At 49.8% G+C, this 19224-nt stretch overlaps 1 protein-coding gene across 1 annotated transcript in view; it reads left to right on the top strand.

Annotated features, from left to right (window-relative positions):
• Positions 1 to 19224, top strand: part of Col4a2 (collagen, type IV, alpha 2) — a 142854-nt gene that overhangs the window by 24589 nt on the left and 99041 nt on the right. Inside the window, exon 4 of the mRNA XM_013022861.1 lies at positions 17988 to 18068. Within this exon, the coding sequence (XP_012878315.1) occupies positions 17988 to 18068 (81 nt within the window). The remainder of the gene's footprint in view (positions 1 to 17987; positions 18069 to 19224) is intronic.

Here is a 19224-nt window from a genome sequence, read left to right as displayed (position 1 = left end):
GTAAGAGCAATACTTTTCTGAATCTTCAGATTGGGATGCCAAGTCCAGAAAGTGAGGTTTGTGGTTGTAGCAGAGCCTCTCAGACTCCCACAGCCTTACCCTTCAGACCCTCACAGCCTCGTCCCAGTGCTTACCCCTTGTGAGTGCCCAGCTGTGTCATTGCAGCATTTGTACAGGGCGGGAAGTGGGGTTCTGCCAGAGGTGTCCCACTGGGCTCGGCTGCTGCCTGAACGTGAGGTGTGCAGTCAGCCTGACACTGACTACAGGATGGGAGGTCAGTGGATTAGGATGAACGGCAGATGTTCATTTCCCACGCCTGACATTCAGAAGTGACGTCACTTTGTGAGTGCTTTACTTGTTTGTCAGTCACACCAGACCTGGGCCACATGTTGTTAACCCTCTCCTCGATACAGCAGCCTGCCTTGTCACCAGATACAAACAACGGTGAGTTGTCACCCCCTTGGTGCCTGAAGTAATAGTCAAGCTGCTGGTTTGGCACCCGGGCATCGCACCAGCTTGTCCTGACTCATGGCTATGTCCAGGGCTGGGGCACCCATCTCCAAGGAATGATGTTTACTTTCAAAGAAAAATCTGGGTTCGTTTTGTTGTGGTGGTTGTTTACTTATTGAGACAGAGTCCTGTTATACACAGGCCCGATTGGCCTCAAGTTTATGATTCTCCCACCTCTGCCTCCCAAATGCTAGTCTGAGGCCATTTTACCATGTGTTCTTCTGAGGAGTTGGAACTATTCAGTATATATTGTTGCTGTCTTCAGAACATGTAAGTGAAATGAGTGTGTCAAACCAGGTTCAGAGGTCGCCATCAAAGCTTGGGAGTCCACCCACTTCTGTTGGGCTTTGCAAAAGTTAGAATATTATTAACTTCCAGACAACACAGGCCCTGTGCCTCCCCCACCCCTCTACATTGCTTCTGTTCTCCTCCATCTAGAGCTGTTGGTATCTGTGCATATTCCTAGGGGATTTGGGGATTTTTTTTCCTTTCTTTCTTAGCTTTTTATATCACCAAGCTATTGTGATTTATTTTCTCTCCACTACTTTCTCACAATGATGTAGAGAATCCAGAGCTGACCACTTCCTCCTTTCCTGGAAAATATTCTAATGCCCCTCTTTGATAATATGTCTGATTGTATGTCTCTCGCATAGCAGATCTTGGATGAACTCGCAGGGAAATATAATGACTGCACTCGGAATATACAGCATAATGCTACTATTCATGAAAACAGATGAATAAGAAAGTGGGGATTGAATATGAAAATGCAGTCAAACAAGCAGGTTTTTATGGGGTCCTTAAGCCAAATTGCACTTTGGAGCCTAGCCTGGCAGGCTGGCACAGAGGCTACGCTCATCGGAGCTACTAGCATCTCCTAGCTTTGTTTCTGATCCCTGAAGCCACGGCTAAGTTGGCTGACTGTCTGTACACAGAGCAAAAGGAAAAACCTACAGCTTCTCTCTTTCCTGGAGAAGACAGGTTCCTCCTGTCTGCACCAGGGGTTCCTAGAGGAACATCTGTGCCATTGCCACCCCCCTCCTCCCCCCACATGCATACACACACACACACACACACACACACACACACACACACTCACCTGAGCACTTTGGTCCTGAAGCCTTGCCTTCTCAGCAGCTGTGGTCTTCAAAGCTTCTAGCAAAACAAAAAAAAAAGTGCCATATTCTGCTCCCTCTGAGGTAGTTTTAAGCTTTGGGCAAGCTACCCCTACAGAGCGTTGAGCTAGTATTGTGTAAGCACAATACTGCTTACACTCAGACAGCCCTGGCCAAGGGCTCCCTGGTTCCCACACAGCCTCCTCTGTGGGTCGCAAGTGAGGCTCTTCAGCACTGGCACTGATTGAACATGAAGTGAACTGTAGACTGGAGATGAATGATGGGAAATGTGACCCCAGGGTGTATTTGCACGTGGGTATAGGCATATGATGTGCATGTAGTTGCTCACTGTAACTTGTGTACAGAGGTATCTTCTATATGCTCATTGAGGTGCATACCCAGATGCCTGAGTCAGTGGCAAGCGTGGTCCTGGCCCTTCTTGTTCCGAGTTTTGGAGTGGGGCATGGGTTCTGGCATTTTATAAGCATCCAAGATCATGCTCGTTTTTCACCCAGGTTGGAAAACCCTGACAGTGCAAAAGACATGGTATCCTGCCCTTAGGAAGCACCAAAGGGAGCCTTCATCCAAGTTGTCCTAACCACAGAGAAGGCTTGAGGGCCCATCGCTGTGGGGAGGTGGAGTCCAGGATGATGGACAGGCCTAAAGAGTGGTCTGGCTTCAGGTGCCAGGTCTGGGAGCTGGCAGCCAGGCTCGAGCCAAGAGACCCAGAGTACAAGGCAGGAAATGGAAAGGAACAGGGGCCAGCAGGTACAGGTGGCAGGTGGGAAAGGTTGCGTTAGAAGGTTTACAGCACAGTCCAGAGGAAACCCTGATGCCTTTGGAGGCCTGGGGTTGGTGTGGCCAAAGCTTCCTCCTGCGTGGCTGTGTGGCTAAGTAGCTTCCTGAGAGCAGCAGCACAGAGCCCCACGCCACGTGTGCGTGGTGTAGGGAGTGTGCACCATCTTGCCCTGTGTGCCTGTGTCCCTAGCATGTCTTCCAGGCCAGCTTAGGGTAAGGCACACCCTTTGGCTGTCAAAAGGAAGCATTGATGCTTTCCCAGTTAAATAGAGCCCAGACCACAAAAGTGCTTCAGAAGTAAGCAGCAGACACCCAAACCTCCAGGTACTGCTTCTCACTGTCTACCACTCAGTGAGGCACTGGGATCGAGACCCACACACAGACTGGCCCAAGTGGACCACCTGCCACCATATGAGCTGTTAAGTTACTACCTTATGTTCTAAACTGTATGTGTGTCCATGTGTGTGTCTGTGTGTGTATGCCGGTCCTGGGGCTTGAACTCAGAGCCTGGGTGCTGCCCCTGAGCTTTATTGGTCAAGGCCAGTGTTCTACCACTTCAGGCACAGTGACATTCTCTATTTGGGGTAGTTAATTGGAGATAATAGTCTGATAGCCTTTTCTACCCAGGCTGGTTTCAAACTACAATCCTCAGATCTCAGCCTCCTGAGTAGCTAGGATTACAGATGTGAGCCACTAGTGCCTGGCTCTGAACTCATCTTGAAATTAGTTTTATGAGCCCAGAATGAGGCAGTTTTATATGCATTTTGTATTTCTATTTGATTCTACTAATTAGACAACAATACTTTATATAACTTTAAGGCAGGAAGGGCTATTATGTTAGAGTGAGCAGTCACTTGGTAGGAAGAGCTCAAGCTGAGAATCTGAGGTGGGGGGGGAATCTTCCCTGTAAAGAGATCAGAATGCCAGGAGAAACAGCAAGCCTCCCTTTTGCAAGGGCCTGGCGGGGGGCGGGGCAGGGGGGGGCGCTTGGATGGCTGGAGCCAGAAGAAGTGCCAAAGTATCTAGTGGTGGTTCCTCCCTCCTTCCCTCTCTCCTGTTCTCCCTCCCTCCCTCTCTCTCTCCCCAGGGCTGGCCTCCACAGTCCTAGCTCTTGGCTGTTGGTTTATAGCAAGAAGGTCATGTCACATGGTGACTAAGAAGCTAGGTTTTTTTGTTTGGTTTTGTTTCTTTTTGTTTTTTACAAATATCTGCAGGACAATTTTTAGGCAAGTCAAATGCCCCATGAATGGAAGAAGATGATTCCAGGAAACAGTGGTGATCAGATCCAAATCTGCTTTAGTTCTGTGAATCAGCAGAGTCCGGATCTGCTTATTAGAACTTTGTAGTTTACAAGCTTGTCAGGACAGAGATGAGCATGAGACAGAGCTCAGAGGAAGATGAGGACTGATTTCTGAGAGGGTTGAGCAGGGTTTTGTTTGTCTGCTTTTTGCTTTTAAGTAGAACGATGACTATTCATAGATACAACTTGGTCGCAGAGCACCTGGAGGGACAGCCCATCCTCAGAGGGCACTGTGTCAAGTTAAAACGGGGTGCTCGGGGGTCCACATATGCAGTCTAGGGGAAGCCGCCTAAACACAGGGCAGCCCCAGCTCCCTGGGTGGGCCCACGACTCTGACCCCTGCAGGGTCAGGGTCAGTCTCCCACATCCCAGCTGCTGCTGCTTCCAGACCCCACCTGGGGACGCCCGCTGGCTCCACAGCCTCTTCCTACAACAGCCTCAGACTCAGGCAAAGGGCGCAGAAGAGCCAGAGGCAGGTTTTCCTCAACCAACGCCTGGCGTCTCCCAGACTCAGCCATCTTTTCCAGTTCTGGAACTCTGATGCTTGAACTTGTGTCATCTGAGTGTTGGACTTGGTGTGTGGACAGCCCTTGGACCAAGCAGGACTGCCACAAAGGCTGGCCAGAGGGAGCCGAAGGGAGCAGCTTGGGGTCTGGAGGCTCTGACCTTTATCAAGACCGCTTAAGTATAGGTTGTCTGAAGCTGTTTGCAAACATTCCAGAAACTGAGCTTTGACTCCTGGTGAAGCTGTGTAAACTGGAGTGGCGATGTATCGAGTTTCCTGGCCTGCGTGGAGCTCTCCTGTGGGACAAGGCTGGCATTCACAGGGATGGGAGCAGGGAGCCTGGGGCGCTGGGCAGAAGCAGGCAGCTAGGGGCTCCGTGGCTCCTACACCCGGTGACCTCTGGCCCAGGGGTCACCCGATGCCACGGGCAGCCTGGGTTACAGATAAAACTCAGTGTGACCTCCTCTAAACCCACAGTCCTTGGGTGGGTCTAGACTTTCTCATTTGGAAGATGAAGCAGAGTTTGGAGGACTAGAGCAGCAGAAGGGAAGAATGTGGAGGAGACTGGGGACAAGTAGATGCTGGGAGACAGGTGCAGTCACTCTTCTAGGCTAAGATAGTCAGGGTATGCTTGGCCCCTGGCCTGGCCTCCTCTTGAGGCTTAGCAGCCTGGCTTCCTGCATGGCATCTTCCTGAGACTGGACCAGAGAATCCTGTGATGCATACTTCACCAGGTCTTAGGCCTCTCTGTGCTGTACCTAAGTCAACTAAAAGCCTTGTGGCTGGGGTAGCTGCAAGAACCCCTACCTCCTCCCCGTCCTCCCTCACCTCCTCCACCTCCTCCCTCACCTCCTCCATCACCTCCTCCCTGTCCTCCCTCACTTCCTCCCCCTCCTCCCCCTCCACCCCTCCCCCTCCTCCTCCCTCTCCGCCTCCACCTCCAGCTCAGCCGCCCACTTGCTGTGCCTGCCTTGTGACTTCAGGACACCCCTGGCTGTGACTTCAAAGGACCCCAGCCCTTCCTGCAGTATCAGTGCTTGTGGATTGCTCCCCAGCCAAGGGGATGGACTGCCTATGAAAGGAGCAGGGCTCCCCCCAGGAAGGGTGGTCTGCAGTGAGGGGGAGCCATGGCTCCTGGCCTCAGCTTCTTCCCTGGGCGGAGCGTGGGGTGGAGGAAGCGCTGAGTCACCCCATGGTCAGGGAGGAGGCTGGTGAGGCGGCCGCTGGACCTGCTTCCTGCGGGAAGCGGAGCTGCATGCCGCCCGAACCCCGAACCCCTTTCTGAGGCGAGTGCAAGCCACAGCATCACTGGGTGGTGCTTTGTCTGATGAACTCCTCCATGGCCAGCCAGCCACCCCCCCATTTTGTACCTGCCCCCCACAGACCACCTGCCCTACAATTCTAGGTCCTCTGCTTCCTCACAGTCCACTAGAGTTGAGACATCTCAGTCTCAGCTTTTTTGTTGCTGTGAAACAAAACCATAACCCCCAAAGAACTCCATGGTAGATGTTCATAGAAGGAACCAGACACTCTGTGGGCAAAGCCTATGCATCTATGCCAATGAGACCGGCGGTCACAGTCCGCTGAGACACCAGAACTTGGGTGGGGGCCTCCTTTGTGTGCATGTCTTCCTGAGCCCGCAGCCTCTCTGTGGCTGGCAGGACACGCGTGGTCCCTGGCACTGGCTGTCTCCACCCACGGGCAGGGCCCTGCCTGTTTGCCTGTGAGACCTTGACACTCTGCAGGCTCTCTGGAATGTTCTTTAGAAGACATGTGCATGAGTGTCCCTTGCTAGAGGCCACTCGGTCACACCCTCTCTGAGAAACAGCACGGCTTCCAGATTGTCGCCACACAATTCCACTCTTGGGCTGGAGGTGTTTTTACTTTCATCAGGTTTGCTCTGCTCCCAGGCCAGCCACAGCCAGTGTGCCTACATTTCCCGGTCTTTGTTGGGCTGTGGCACAGACTCTGTTTTGAAAGGACAGGAGCATAATAAAAGCGGATGTGAGAGAAGGCCCAGATGACATCACTTGAAATATTTGAGGAAGTCCACTCTTTGGATGTTTATAATCTCAGCATGTTAGTTGTTTGTAATGTGATAAGAGCACTTTTGATACCTAGAGGGAACTACAGGCCCTGTTGCCTAGGCAGTATTCCTGGATTTTTATCTTAGGCTCATAGCAGCAAATAAGGGGCCTGGCCCAGATCCTGAGTCCATGGCCTGCTGGTTGACCCTGAGTCCAAGATTCAGCATAGTTGAGCTGCCTAAACCAATTAGTCACTGGGGTTTTTTTTTTATTTGTTTGCTTTTGTATTTTTCAAATAAGAAGAGAAAAAAATCAGCTTACTGCGGATGAATTACCATGCTAATTTTTTTCTCTCAAAATCTTACCCTAAAGGAATCAGTGGTCCTTAGAACGTTATTACCTTTCCAAGGCTAGTTTTATAAGCTGTTTATAGTTTTCCTGCATATTATACATATGCTTCTTGAATAAAAATCTTAAATATTCCGGTGTCTCCTGGATCACAAATTCCCTGGACAGTGGGCACCGTGCTGTTATTGCCTGAGCAGCTCTGGGCTGTCACCGCTCTCCTGGCTCATAGAAATAAACCAAGATCAAGACTTGCCCCACCCCCCAAACTCCTCCCCCTGGAGCCAGGCACCCCCCCCCCGCCCCCGCTCTCCCATGGCTTCATCCTGGCCACCACCCTGGAAGGAGGAGGGTAGATTCAACCCACTTTTTTCTTTTATTCTGGCTATTCTAGGGTTTGAACTCAAGGCTTCACACTTGGGAGGCAGGTGTTCTACCACTTGAGCTATGCCTCCAGTCTTTTTTGCTCTAGTTATTTTTGTTGGTGTGTGTGTGTGTGTGTGTGTATGTGTGTGTGTGTGTGTGTGTGTGTGTTTTGCCAGTCCTGGGGCTTGAATTCAGGGCGCTGTCCCTGAGCTACTTCTGCTCAAGGCTAACACTCTACCACTTGAGCCACAGCGCCACTTCCAGCTTTTTCTGTTTATGTGATACTGGAGAATTGAAACCAGGGCTTCAAGCATGCTAGGCAAGCACTCTACCACTAAGCCACATTCCCGGACCTCTGGTTATTTTTGAGATAGGGTCTCACTTATTATTATTATACAGAATTGACTCTTATTTATACTACCCACCATAGCTAGGATGACAGACATGTGCCACCACATCCAGCTACTAACTGAAGATGGAGAGCAGGGAGCTCATGAACTTTATGCCCAGGCAGGCCTCAAACCACAATCCTTTAGATCTCCACCTCCCATGTAACTAGGATTACAATGCGAGCCACCAGCTCCCAGCTCTGCACACTTTATTTAAATGAGGATAGCGAAGGACATGGAAGATGAAGATTTCTCCCAAAGCGATTTAGTTGCAGTGCTGGGTTTGAGCCCCCACAGCCCCCTCCCACACATGGCCCCTCCCACATGTGGACTGTTTCAGAGGGTATCTCAGTCCTGGCTGTGGGATGTATGCAGTTAGGCACTTGTGGAGGGCAGAGACACCAACTAGGAGGCTCGAGAGGCCTGGAGACCAGCGAAAAGGCCAAAGTCACTGTGTTCATGAGCCAGGTCAGGGCAATTGATAGAACTAGCTCCTGAAATTTCCCAGCCCCAGTGCAGACCCTCCTGATCCAGTGCTCACATCTGCAAGCAGATGCATGCAGACTCTAAGTGAGCTCACGGATGGAGGATCAGTACCCAGAGCTTAATCTGACTCATCTAACCGAGTCCGGGGCCAATGTGACATGCATATGATGATCATGAGGTAGGTGTGTGTGTGTGTGTGTGTGTGTGTGTGTGTGTGTGTGTGTGTGTCAAAGAGAGAGAGAGAGAGATTAAAAGCCCACCAGTCTGCAAGGGAGCAAAGGGGAGAGCATAACTGAAGGTGGACAACTGGGCCATCAAGCCGATGGGTCATCCTCACACCATAGCTGCCAGCATCTGATGGCACCTGTGTCCCCCGGTAGCCCCAGCCGTTATTCTCTGCTGTGATCAGAGACTTGCCCAGACCTTCCAGTGCAGAGGTCTGCTAAGTATGAGGTCACAGCAAAGGAATCTTCAGCCATGGCTAATGTGTGAGGGCATATGTGTGCACCTTGTGCAAGCTGTCAGATGAGTAATGTGGCAGAGTATGTACAGAAAGTCATAAATGCTAGCCCAGAAGCTAGGCCAGCCAGTGTGTCAGAGGCCGGGGTGGTGGCCTGCCTGTGATGAAGAGGGTCAAGTTTGAGAAGATGTGACTCCACCTCCTGTCCTCCCCCCACACACACCCCGCCAAGTTAAGAGCACAGCCTGCCCAGGCAAAGCCTGGTACGCTCTTGGCATGCTGATACAAAGCAGCACCTTCCTTGCCTGGATCAGTCTTCACCCAGAACAGAAATCTTTTTGTATTACCAAAAGGTACCACTAGATCACTTTCATTCTGTTCTCAGGTCTTCCCCCAACTTAGCATGGTGAAAGAGGGAAAAACTTGGGCAAAGATTTTTAATAAATAGCTTCAATGAGATGAATCCACTCTACTCCTTCGAGCAATGTTAAATATTTACTTGGGACCAATATGCCAACACTAATAACATACACATTTTATATCTTGCCAGAGAATACCAAGAACTGACATGCCATAAAAATAATTAGAATTTAGTGTAGGTAGGGTGTGAGGTAATGCCTGTATAGAGTCTTAGTAGACCGTCTCTAGCTAGCTGAACAATACATACACCGAATGGCTCATAAATATTTAAGGGTAATTGTGCCAAATATAACATACAAAACTGTCAATCTGTGAGACTGAATGTTCATTTCTAGTTGTAACTACACTTGTGGGCTCTGGAATGGGAGCTAAAGGCTCCCAGTGACTCATTATCCTCAGCTCTGAGACAAGACACATCCCTAAGGCTACAAAATGACTAAATGACAATGGCCTCCATAAAAGTCTTCAGTGGGATCAATTTTCTTCTGACTTTTTTTTGGGGGGGGATCAGTTGTAGGGCTTGAACTCTGGGCCTGGGCACTGTCCCTCAGCTCTTCAGCTCAAGGTGAGCACTCTACTGCTTTGATCCACAGTGCCACTTCTGGTTTTCTAAGAGTTTACTGGAGCTAAGAGTCTCATGGACTTTCTTGCCCAGGCTGGCTTTGAACCATGATTCTCAGATCTCAGCCTCCTGAGTAGCTAGGATTACAGGCCTGAGCCACCGGTGCTTGGCTCTTCTGACTTTTTTAAAGTGAGAACATCAGCGCAGAACAGATAGCCAACAAACAAGAACGTAGTGAAGTTGTCTTCTCTGTTACTCTGAGCCTTTCTCATTCTCGATGATAGTCTTGATAGACCGGAGAAAAGCAGCGTACAATTACATCACATCAGGTCATGTCTTCCCCACTACCCTGTTTGTGTCACTGAGTTACAAAGCAGCTGCAGAAGAGTGGTCCTGAGCAGGTGTACACAGCAAACAAAGACAATGTCAGGTAGGATGCCAGGTGGCCGCATCCTGTCTTGGCCAGGTGCTCTCTTTAGATGCATTTGCTACGGGTTGGTCCCAAGCTTTGGGCATGTTGCCCTGCTCTTTGTGATATAGCAATTTATGGCTTCCATGACCCCTTTACTGGTACTAATGCACTGTGTACTATAGCATGTCTTCTTCATTGGGAAACTGCCATGACTATTAAGCCGGGCTGGTTTTCACGGGATGCCCTCATTACAGAGTGGGGTTGGTGTGCTCCATTCTGGCACTCTCTTCTCCATGTGCCCTGTTAGTTTGCTGTGTGATTTTGCAGGAGAGCATTTTCAGATGCAGTCACCCTGTGCTTGGCTAGGGCAGAGAAGGATGAGATGTTCAGCTGTGTGGGCCGCCTTGCCTTCTTGTCCCGACGTGAGTATCTGGTGAGGTGGCTCTGGGCTGTACACATGGAGTGGCAGGGTGAAAACATTCCAGGCACAGAGAATAGTGTTCCCGCACATCCCTGAGGAGTATGCAAACCCAGAGGAGTTCACACTCAGCGTAGTTAATCCATAGCATTCTGGCATGATGGGAAAGTACCGTGTTAAGCGGTCAGTTGGGAGGGAAGGAGACTTTGAAGACTGAGCACAGTGGATCCAAGGAAGGGCAGAACTCAAGGAGACGTGGTTTCCAAGGAGCGCCAAGGGCAAAGGGAGCCAAGGGCCTGTCCCAGATGAAGGACTGCCTGCTTTTAGGCTTTCCTGTGGTGACAATTGTGCAAGGACATCTGTGTGAGTGTGTGTGTGTATATGTGTGTGTAAATATGTACACCAGCTCTGCAAAGCAGTTGGTGTATGGATCAGCTGTGCCACAGCTCCATGCTGGCTTGGGTGAGAAAGGCTCTGAAGATGTGTGACTGAACCACACCTCAGACAAGACCAGTGCAGGACTCCACATCAGCCTGGCTGTGTTCTGGTACAGCCTGCTAAGGACCCAGCATAGAAAGGAAAGTGCTGGTGGTACTTGGTCATGGAGTTTTCCCGGAGGGCCAGGTGGCTAGCTCTCACTTGATCCTAGCCAAAAGGGTGAGAAGAGATGAGCTCACCTCTCACCTGAGACTGTAAAGCTTTGTTCCGTTCATAGCTCAAAGCCTTTGGAGTCCCAGGTAAGAAGTCATTCAAGAATAGCTCGTGGAGTCAAACGAGGAAATCATTCAAAAATAGAATTTAGCTCTGGATTGATAAATATCCCTGGGTGGCAATGGAACCAGGGGCAGCCACAGATATTGTGAGAGGAGAAAATGGTGCCGGAGTAAAGGAATGGGCTCCGAAATTCCCTATCAAAGGGCACCAGCACTCAGAGGGGCGATGGCAACTGCAAAGACAGGGAAGCCTTCAGAGCAGACAGGACTTCATTCGGGGTGTCCCCGTGGCCTCCGGACCTGCGTGTCAGCAGTCCCTGGCTCTGAGCCAGCCCTCCAGCCTGCCCACCCACGGTTCTGCCTGCCTGGGTCCTCCCTGCTTCCGCATAGCAGGTCTGCTGCCTGGTCTTGGCTGTGTCTGTTCCAGGCATCTAGACTCGAGACTCTTCCACACTTCCACTCAGCACCTGGGCAAGCAGCACAGCTCCAGAGGCCCAGACCCGGGCCTTGAGCAATGCCCGGGATAGCTATGAATCTAGCTGTTCTGATGGGATACAGGGAAGGAGCAGGGAAGGGATACTGCTGGGCACAGGGCTCTGTGCTCACATCCTGCCTGCTCATATGCAGTATCAGCACTGTCCCTGTTCTCAGTGTGCCTGGCAGAGGAAGGCCCCCACACACACACACACCGCCCACCCCACTGCAGACATGACACACGCAGCCTGCCTTTTGCTCCAGACAGAGTGTGAACAGCACAGAGGAAATACCAAGCCCCCTTTCCTCCTGCAGCCCAGTGACCCACTTGTCTCCACCCACAGTCTGGGGCCCACCCACACCTGAGATCATCATCTGTAGCCCTGGGCCAGGTATTTTTGAGTTGGCCCACACCTCTGGCCAGGCTTCAGCGCTCATTCCTGAGTCTGCAGCCCCAGGCCAGAGAGCCAGGCCAATGTCTGGCATGAACAACACTAGACACGGTAGGGTGGGGTCTGCAGGAAGCCCCTCCATGAGTCCTTGCTACAGAACTGCAGGAGGGTGTTACGTTTTAGCGATTCAGCAAGGGGCTTGCTATTCTTCCTCACCTGCTACTTGTCCCAGCTACCCATGCCCATCTCAGTTGACACACCCCCTGCCTAGGACACTTGACCTGGAATCCAAAAACCCATTCCAGCTGCCATGCAACCATGTTAGCTACCACACCGGGCAGTTCAAAGACAGCTTGGGTGGACAAATATGAGATACTCCTATCTCTGGTTAACTAGCAAAAAGCCATAAGTGGTAGAGCATCAGCCTTGAGCAAAACAAAAACAAAAAATGAATAAGAAAGAGTAGAAGACCCTGAGTTCAAGCCCCAATCATGCATGTGCATGCGTGCACACACACACACACACACACACACACACACACACGTCAGCTTGTTCCTAATGACTCAAGTGAAGGCTCACATCTGCTGTCATGGTAACCCAGGGGCAGCTCCACGGGCACACCTGTCAGGGGACATGAAGACTGTCATCTCCAGCTGGCCCTCTCTCTGGCTCTCCTGTTCTGGCCTCCTCCTTCCTTCCCTCCACAAGGGCTGGCAGGGTGCCACCCCAACCCCATTGGCACTGGGTAACAAGTGCTCTACCAGAGTTCCTCGTCCTCTCCCTATCAACTGCCTCTGTCCCCCACTGGAATAATTCCAGGATGGTCTACAGTGGCCACATTCCTTCTGAGTGCCCTTGAGACACTATGGAGCAGCGTTCCAAAGCTGGCTGGGCGTTCCCCAGCCTACTAGCCACAAGAGCTCATTCTATGTACAGCTGCCTACTAGCCACAAGAGCTCATTCTATGTACAGCTGCCGTTGGGGTTTCCTTCCATATACCTTGTCTCACCAATACATGTTGAAATTGTTTCCTTAATTCCTAAAGCTGCATGTGTGGAAATGGCTTATATTTCCTGCTTTGATAAACTAATAGAATTTTACTGGGAACCCTGTTCCCAGCTTGGCTTTCTTCTTGATTGGCCTCTTTTTAGATTAAAGGGATATTTCTAAAAAGCCCAGCTTGACTGGACTTGCAATAAAAACAAAGACTTATATAGATTGTGTCACCTCAAAATGGGAAAGATAACTACTTTTGACAATAAGAAAGGCTTACCTTTTATGTCTCAAAGAATGGGTTATTCAGTCCCCCTGTGCAGAGGAAGTTTGGGCTAGGTGCTGGGGGCGATCCAGTGTAGAATGTCGGTTAAGTCCCTCTAGACAATGTGCTTTTCTGGCTGGAGGTATATTGGCTTAAACCGCTTCCTTGGGCAAGACCTCTCTTGGAACTTGTGGAGGACAAAATACTCTTTGTTTCCTGACAGATGAGTTTTGTTCTTGAAACTTCATATAAATTTGATTAATATTCACTTTTCATACTCAAAGTAGAAAACAATGGTGGGCTTTTTTTTCACATACATTTTATCCACTTTAAATGATCTTTCCATCTGTGGAAAGCTGGGGTGTCTGTCCAGGTTTGTGTTCTCAGTGTACAAAGATGATTCACACAGGTAGAGAAGTAGCTGGTCTTAAGAATCCTAACTAGGCTGTGTATTTTGTTTTCTGGAATTCAAGTTCTTACTCAAAAACGTGTGTGTGTGTGTGTGTGTGTGTGAAAAAATATAGTGTGTGTGTGTGTGTATGCGTGCATGCGTACGTGCGTGCGTGCGTGCGTGCGTGCTGGTACTCAGGGCCTGGCTACTGTTCATGAACTGTTTTTGCTCAAGGCCAGTCCTCTACCACTCAAGCCACAGCTCCACTTCAAACTCGGGCACAAGTAGCTCATCTTAGCTATGCAAGAGGCTGAGTTGCCGGGCACTGCCAGTAGCTCACACCTGTAATCCTAGCTACTCAAGAGGCTTCAATCTGAGAATCCTGGTTCAAATCCAACCTGGGCAGAAAAGTCCCCATGAGACTCTTACCTCCAATTAACCACTCAAAAACCAGAAGTAGTGCTGTGGCTCAAATGGTAGAGTGCTAACCTTGACTACAAAGAGGCTCAGGACAGTGCCCTGGCCCTGAGTTCAAGCCCCACAACTGACAAAAAAAGAAAAAAATACAGGCTGAGATTTGAGGATTGTGGTTCAATGCCAGCTGGGGCAGGAAAGTCCATTCTCTCCCCCAAAATAAACAGGAAACAGAGGGGTGGTTCAGGTGGTAGAACGCTAGCCTTAAGTGGTAAAAGTGAGACCAGCACAGAGGTCTGTATCTGGGAGGCGTGGATCTGAGAAGCTGAAGCATACCGAGGCGGCGTCTTCCTTCAAGACTGTGCGCTGTTTCCCTTAAACAAGGAAAGAACTCCGGTCCCGTGGCCTGACAGGACGTAGCCCCAGTGAGGGCAACGTGATCCCCCTTCAGTCCTATCTCTCTGTCACTGGGCTCCGCCAGCCAGAGCCAGTGCTTATGGTGGTGGGACCGGATGCTCTCTTAATCCTGCAGCTGCTCCCCTGACCTCTCCCCCGAACTCTGCTGAGTCTGATGTTTAACAGACGTAGCCAGCCAGCCAGTGGCTTTAGGTACAAAATTCTCTGCTTGAACCTAATAGGAAGCGGGAGCCCGTTTTCTTAAAATATGCTATATCTTCTGTTTTCCCGGTGGCAAAAGACTGACCGATGCCCAGTACTAGCAATAAGAAAGAGACAAAGACAGAAGAAAGGGAAAAAGAAAGGAAGAAGGAGGGAAGGGAAGGGAAAAGAAGGGGAGGAAACCATTTGCTAGGTACCAGTGGCTCATGCTGTAATCCTGGCTGTTCAGGAAGCTGAGTTCAGGAGGTTCACAGTTCAAGGTCAGAAAAAAAGTTCACTACACTCCATCTCCAAAATAATCGGTGAAAATCAGGGCTAGAGGCATGGCTCAAGTGGTAGAGCACCAGCCTAGCAAACACTGCTATGATTTGGCCACCTGAGGCTGTGAGACTTTTTTCATTTAGGATAAAGGCCATCAGAGCATAGTTAGCCAGATTAGCTAAATGGACATGCGTGGTCCTGCCTGGGCAATTTGCTTCAATGGTGCTGTCAGTGGCTGGCTCGCCCACAGGGCTGTCACAGAGCCAGGGCCTGAGATAAAGGCTCTGACAGTTACTGCCCCTGGTGTTTAGGCTCCAGATGAGAAGTGAGTGGTGTTAAAATATTTCTTTTTTGACCTGAGATTTTGTCAGTGAGAATAACAATGTATTGGATAGCTCCGGAAGGGCTCAGTGAGGAAAAGTTCATCAAAGACACAGCAGTAAAGTAAGGACCCAAGCCCAGGGCCCCCCGGAGGGGTGGGGGTAAGCTGGCTCCTATTGGAGCCTGGGTTGGAGGCACTCGCTCTTTTACTTAAGGCTTGACAAGCAGCAGGACCATGGCCGTCCTGAACAGTGAAATTGAGGGATGGATTTGCAATGTTGGGGTGAGGGCAGGGATATAGCACAGGGCCCTGCAGAGCAAACCCCAACCACCATTCTGTTTACCTAAAGCTTTGGGGGGCTTTGCATCTTGAGAATGTTTCTGATCCCTATGCCTTTCCAGGGGAATGTCTGTAAGAATCTGTCTGGAGTGCACGCCCAGCACCAACGAGTAAATATTTCTGTTCGTCTTGGAGACCAGGCGCTCCTCTGTGCAGTTCTGAGGGCTCTCGTCCATGCTGGAATTCATGAGTTTCCTCTGAAGGACAGGTGGATGCTCATGGGAACATGCATGCACGTGCACATGCCTGCATGTACATCCACGCGCATGTGCGCGTGTGCGCACACACACACACACACACATACACACACACACACACAGCTGGAATGGCCAGGGCAGAAGTTGGTGTGCTTCCTAAAGGTCTGCTCTCTATAACTCATTTAGCCCCGCCTCCACAAGATGGGGCATCACACCCTTGGCATGCCACTAGGAAAGTAGCCACACTAAGAGACCCGTAGTTCTGCCCCAGCCTACTTCCAAAAGCAAGAAAGGTATTCCATTTGGAGCAGGTAACAACTAAGTCCAGAGACTATCCTAAATTTAGACTGGCGTGTCTGTTAGATGGATTTAAAACCACTAAAATCACCTCAACCATTGATTTATATACAAGGCTCTGGCAAGTTCCTCTAAAATCAAAATTTAAAATAGCATGTGAAACTCCAGATGGAGAATAAGAGCATTCGCTGTCCCCTGTAGCCACAGGAGCCCCTGCCCTTTCAACCTGGCTGTCACATGAATTACCGGGTGAGCCAGGAACACCTGCCAACGCGCCTATCCTAGGGTGGTTACCTGCAAAGAAGCATGAGCGTGACAGCCGCCATCTTCTCATCCCTAGTGCTGGAGTAGCGCAAGAAACCCTCAGCTCAGTGCAGGGCTCTGCTTCTAGAAATACTCAATCCCTAGGACTTAGGAGCCCCAGCATAGATATACATTGAAGCTCTGAAAAATTGGCCAATACCTGGAATCCTGTTTTGAGTGAACGTGGGCATTAATATCTGTTTCTTACACTGCCAGCTGTATCATTACCTTAAAAAGAGATGGGAAACACTTGTGAAGTATTAGTTTTTCAGAAGGATTTGATACTGTCAGGTTCGGAAGAACTCTTCAACTTAGTCATGAGTGCATCAAATACTAGATTAAATAAGACTTACAATCAAGGTGTTGAAAAAAATGTGGGCCTCTGAAGTAAGACCTGTCTAGGGGAACATCGTTAGCCAAAGAGAAGGTTTTGTCATCTGAGCAAAAATAGCCTTGAGGGATTGCAGAGGCCGAGGTAAACTCTGGCCATGTGGCCATGTGGCTGTGAGTCAGAAGTGGGTCTGTCCTGCATGTGGAAGAAGGCTCTGCTGAGGGCTGTGGCGGCACCATGGGCATTCCACAGGGAGGGCAGGCAGCGGTGAGCACAGCAGATTCTGCCCAGTGCTGCCAGGCCAAGCTGACTGACCAACAGAGGGGTGTTTCCCAAGCCACCGGGGTGGAATGTGCAAGTGTTCTGTTGTCTGCTGAGTTTTGCTTGCACAAGGTCTGACCAGTGACCTGCAGAGGCCGATTGTCTGTGGGGCCCCTTAGGTCTAAGTGCCAGTGCTGGCCCTGTGAGGGTCATGAGGCATCCATGCTTGGCCAGGCACTGTGGCTGACCGCATCGGTCAGGGGGCAGGGGAGACCGGGAATGGCTGGTTGATACTTAGCCAACGTGAAGGAGAAGAAATGAGGTCAGTGTGCTTCTTGTGATCTCATAGTGTCAGTGCTCGGTTCTGTGCACCCACACGGAAAGTCAGAGCCAAAGACTTCCACGTGACCAGCTGGCCCCCAAGTCCTTTTACCTACAAACTCAAGCTTGACAGTGAAAAACATTCTGTCCCCATTGGGACTATCTAGCCAGAGAACTCCTTCAGCTACCCACGAGACTCATTAAAGAGTTATGTCTCTAAAATCACTGGACACCAGGTAGCTCATGCCTGTAATCCTGACTACTCAGGAGGCTGAGATCTAAGGAGTGTGGTTTGAAGCCACCCCAGCAGGAAAGTCCATGAGACTCTTCATCTCCAATTAACCAAGAGACAGTGCTCAGGTCCTCAGTTCCAGCCCCAGTAGCAGCACGTGCTCGTGCACACGCGCGCACGCACGCACACACACACACGAGTCTCTGACATGATGTCCCTGCCAGCTAGTACTTAAAAATAAGAGGTTTCCAGTTTCTCTTCCTAGCTAACCATCAGTGTTCTGTTAGTGGGAGGTTTGTGCTTTCCTGCGGTTGGGCCACACTGAAGTTGTGGGTACTATCCAAGGTTGAGAGGAGTTTGGTAAGTGCTCGTGGCTGATCCACTCTCCTAGACCTGACCTGCATCTCTGGGCACAGTGGGGAGCGCTTCCTGCATCCTTTCCAGGATGTGCTTTCCTCATTCCTGTGGAAGGGGCTGTGGGCCCTGGGTGGCAGTGATGTGTCATTGTAGACTGGTGGACTGTGACAGGCACACCAGTCTTGGGCAGGATGTGGCAGCTAGGCGTGGTCAGGGGCAGGGCAGGTCTGCGAATCTCTCCGTGAAGACTTGCTGTGAACCTAAAGGTGCCTGAAAGATGCTTGTGGACTATGTCAGATGAAGTCCTGCTTGGTAAGGCGGGAAGAGTCTGAGCCCAAGGCGTCAGACTGCTGTGACCTGATGGGTAACTCTCTGCTCTGTGTTTGATTTCTGCAGGGTGTGAAGAAGTTTGACGTGCCTTGTGGAGGGAGAGACTGCAGCGGGGGCTGCCAGTGCTACCCGGAGAAAGGAGGCCGGGTAAGTGAGCGCGTCATCAGTGCTGCCTCCCGGTCTGTCCGGTGGGAAGTGTGCATCTGCCTGATTCAGTCACATGCATACTCTGCTAAGAAGTCTAATTCAAATATACCACACACACACACATACACACCCCCAAGTGAGCAAGAATACAATGCAGACTTGAGTTGGTTTCTGTCACTTTCCTTTCTCTTGTTCACTGTTATGAATACACATAGTTGTCCCTGGGTACCCATAGGGATCTGAGTCCAAGACTCCATGGATAAAACTTGGAGGATTCTCAAACTTTAATATAAGATAGCACAGTATTTGTATTTTCACTTAGGCTATGCATATATTCCCACATAAGTAATCATTTTCAGATTACTTATATCAAATGCAGTATAACTACTGTGTAAGTAGTAGTGCCACTGTATTATTTGGGGAATGATGAGAGAGAAAGGTCTGTATGTACTCAGAACAGATACTTCATTTTTTTTCAAATATGTTCAATCCATGTTCAGTGGAACCTGAGATACAAATGCAGAGATGCAGAGGGTTGGCTATAAGTATGTGCATATGTATGTATAAATAAGCACGTGTATGGATATATGTTAATGCAATGGTGATGTATGCTTATAATTTACCTAAACACATATATTGTCTAAAAATAGTATAAGGAGGAACATATAGCTACATTTTTAGTCTAGCATAGGCATACAAAGGAGAGAAGACTGACAATTACTCCGTGGAGAGAGTCCAGATTGAGATCACACAGTCTCTGGTTCTGTGAGTTCCCTAGCACATTTCACTTCATAGAGAAGAAAGAAGCCCCCACCTTGGTTACCCTCACACCTGCAGGACTTAACACATCGTCCGGTAGTAGATTTAACATGTTCGATGTTCAGTGGACATGACTGATGTCTGGTTCTCCATCTTTAAAACTGCAGTGTTGGCAATCATTTCTTATTTTAAAGCGACAATGTTTAACGGAGTAGATTAGTAAGAATGTGTGCTTAGTGTGCACAGGCCTACTTCCATGCCCAGCACCATAAAACAAATCTTAAAGAAAACATACTTTTGTTTACTTCTGTTTTGGTGCTGATCCTAGGGCTTGAACTCAGGGCCTGGGCACTGTCCCTGAGCTTTAGTGCCCAAGGCTAGTGTTCTACCACTTGAG

This window comes from Dipodomys ordii, unplaced genomic scaffold (genome assembly GCF_000151885.1).
Source record: "Dipodomys ordii isolate 6190 unplaced genomic scaffold, Dord_2.0 Scaffold64, whole genome shotgun sequence".
Taxonomy (NCBI): Eukaryota; Metazoa; Chordata; class Mammalia; order Rodentia; family Heteromyidae; genus Dipodomys; species Dipodomys ordii.
Note: the sequence above shows the minus strand (reverse complement) of the source record. Positions and strands in the feature narration are given on the sequence as shown.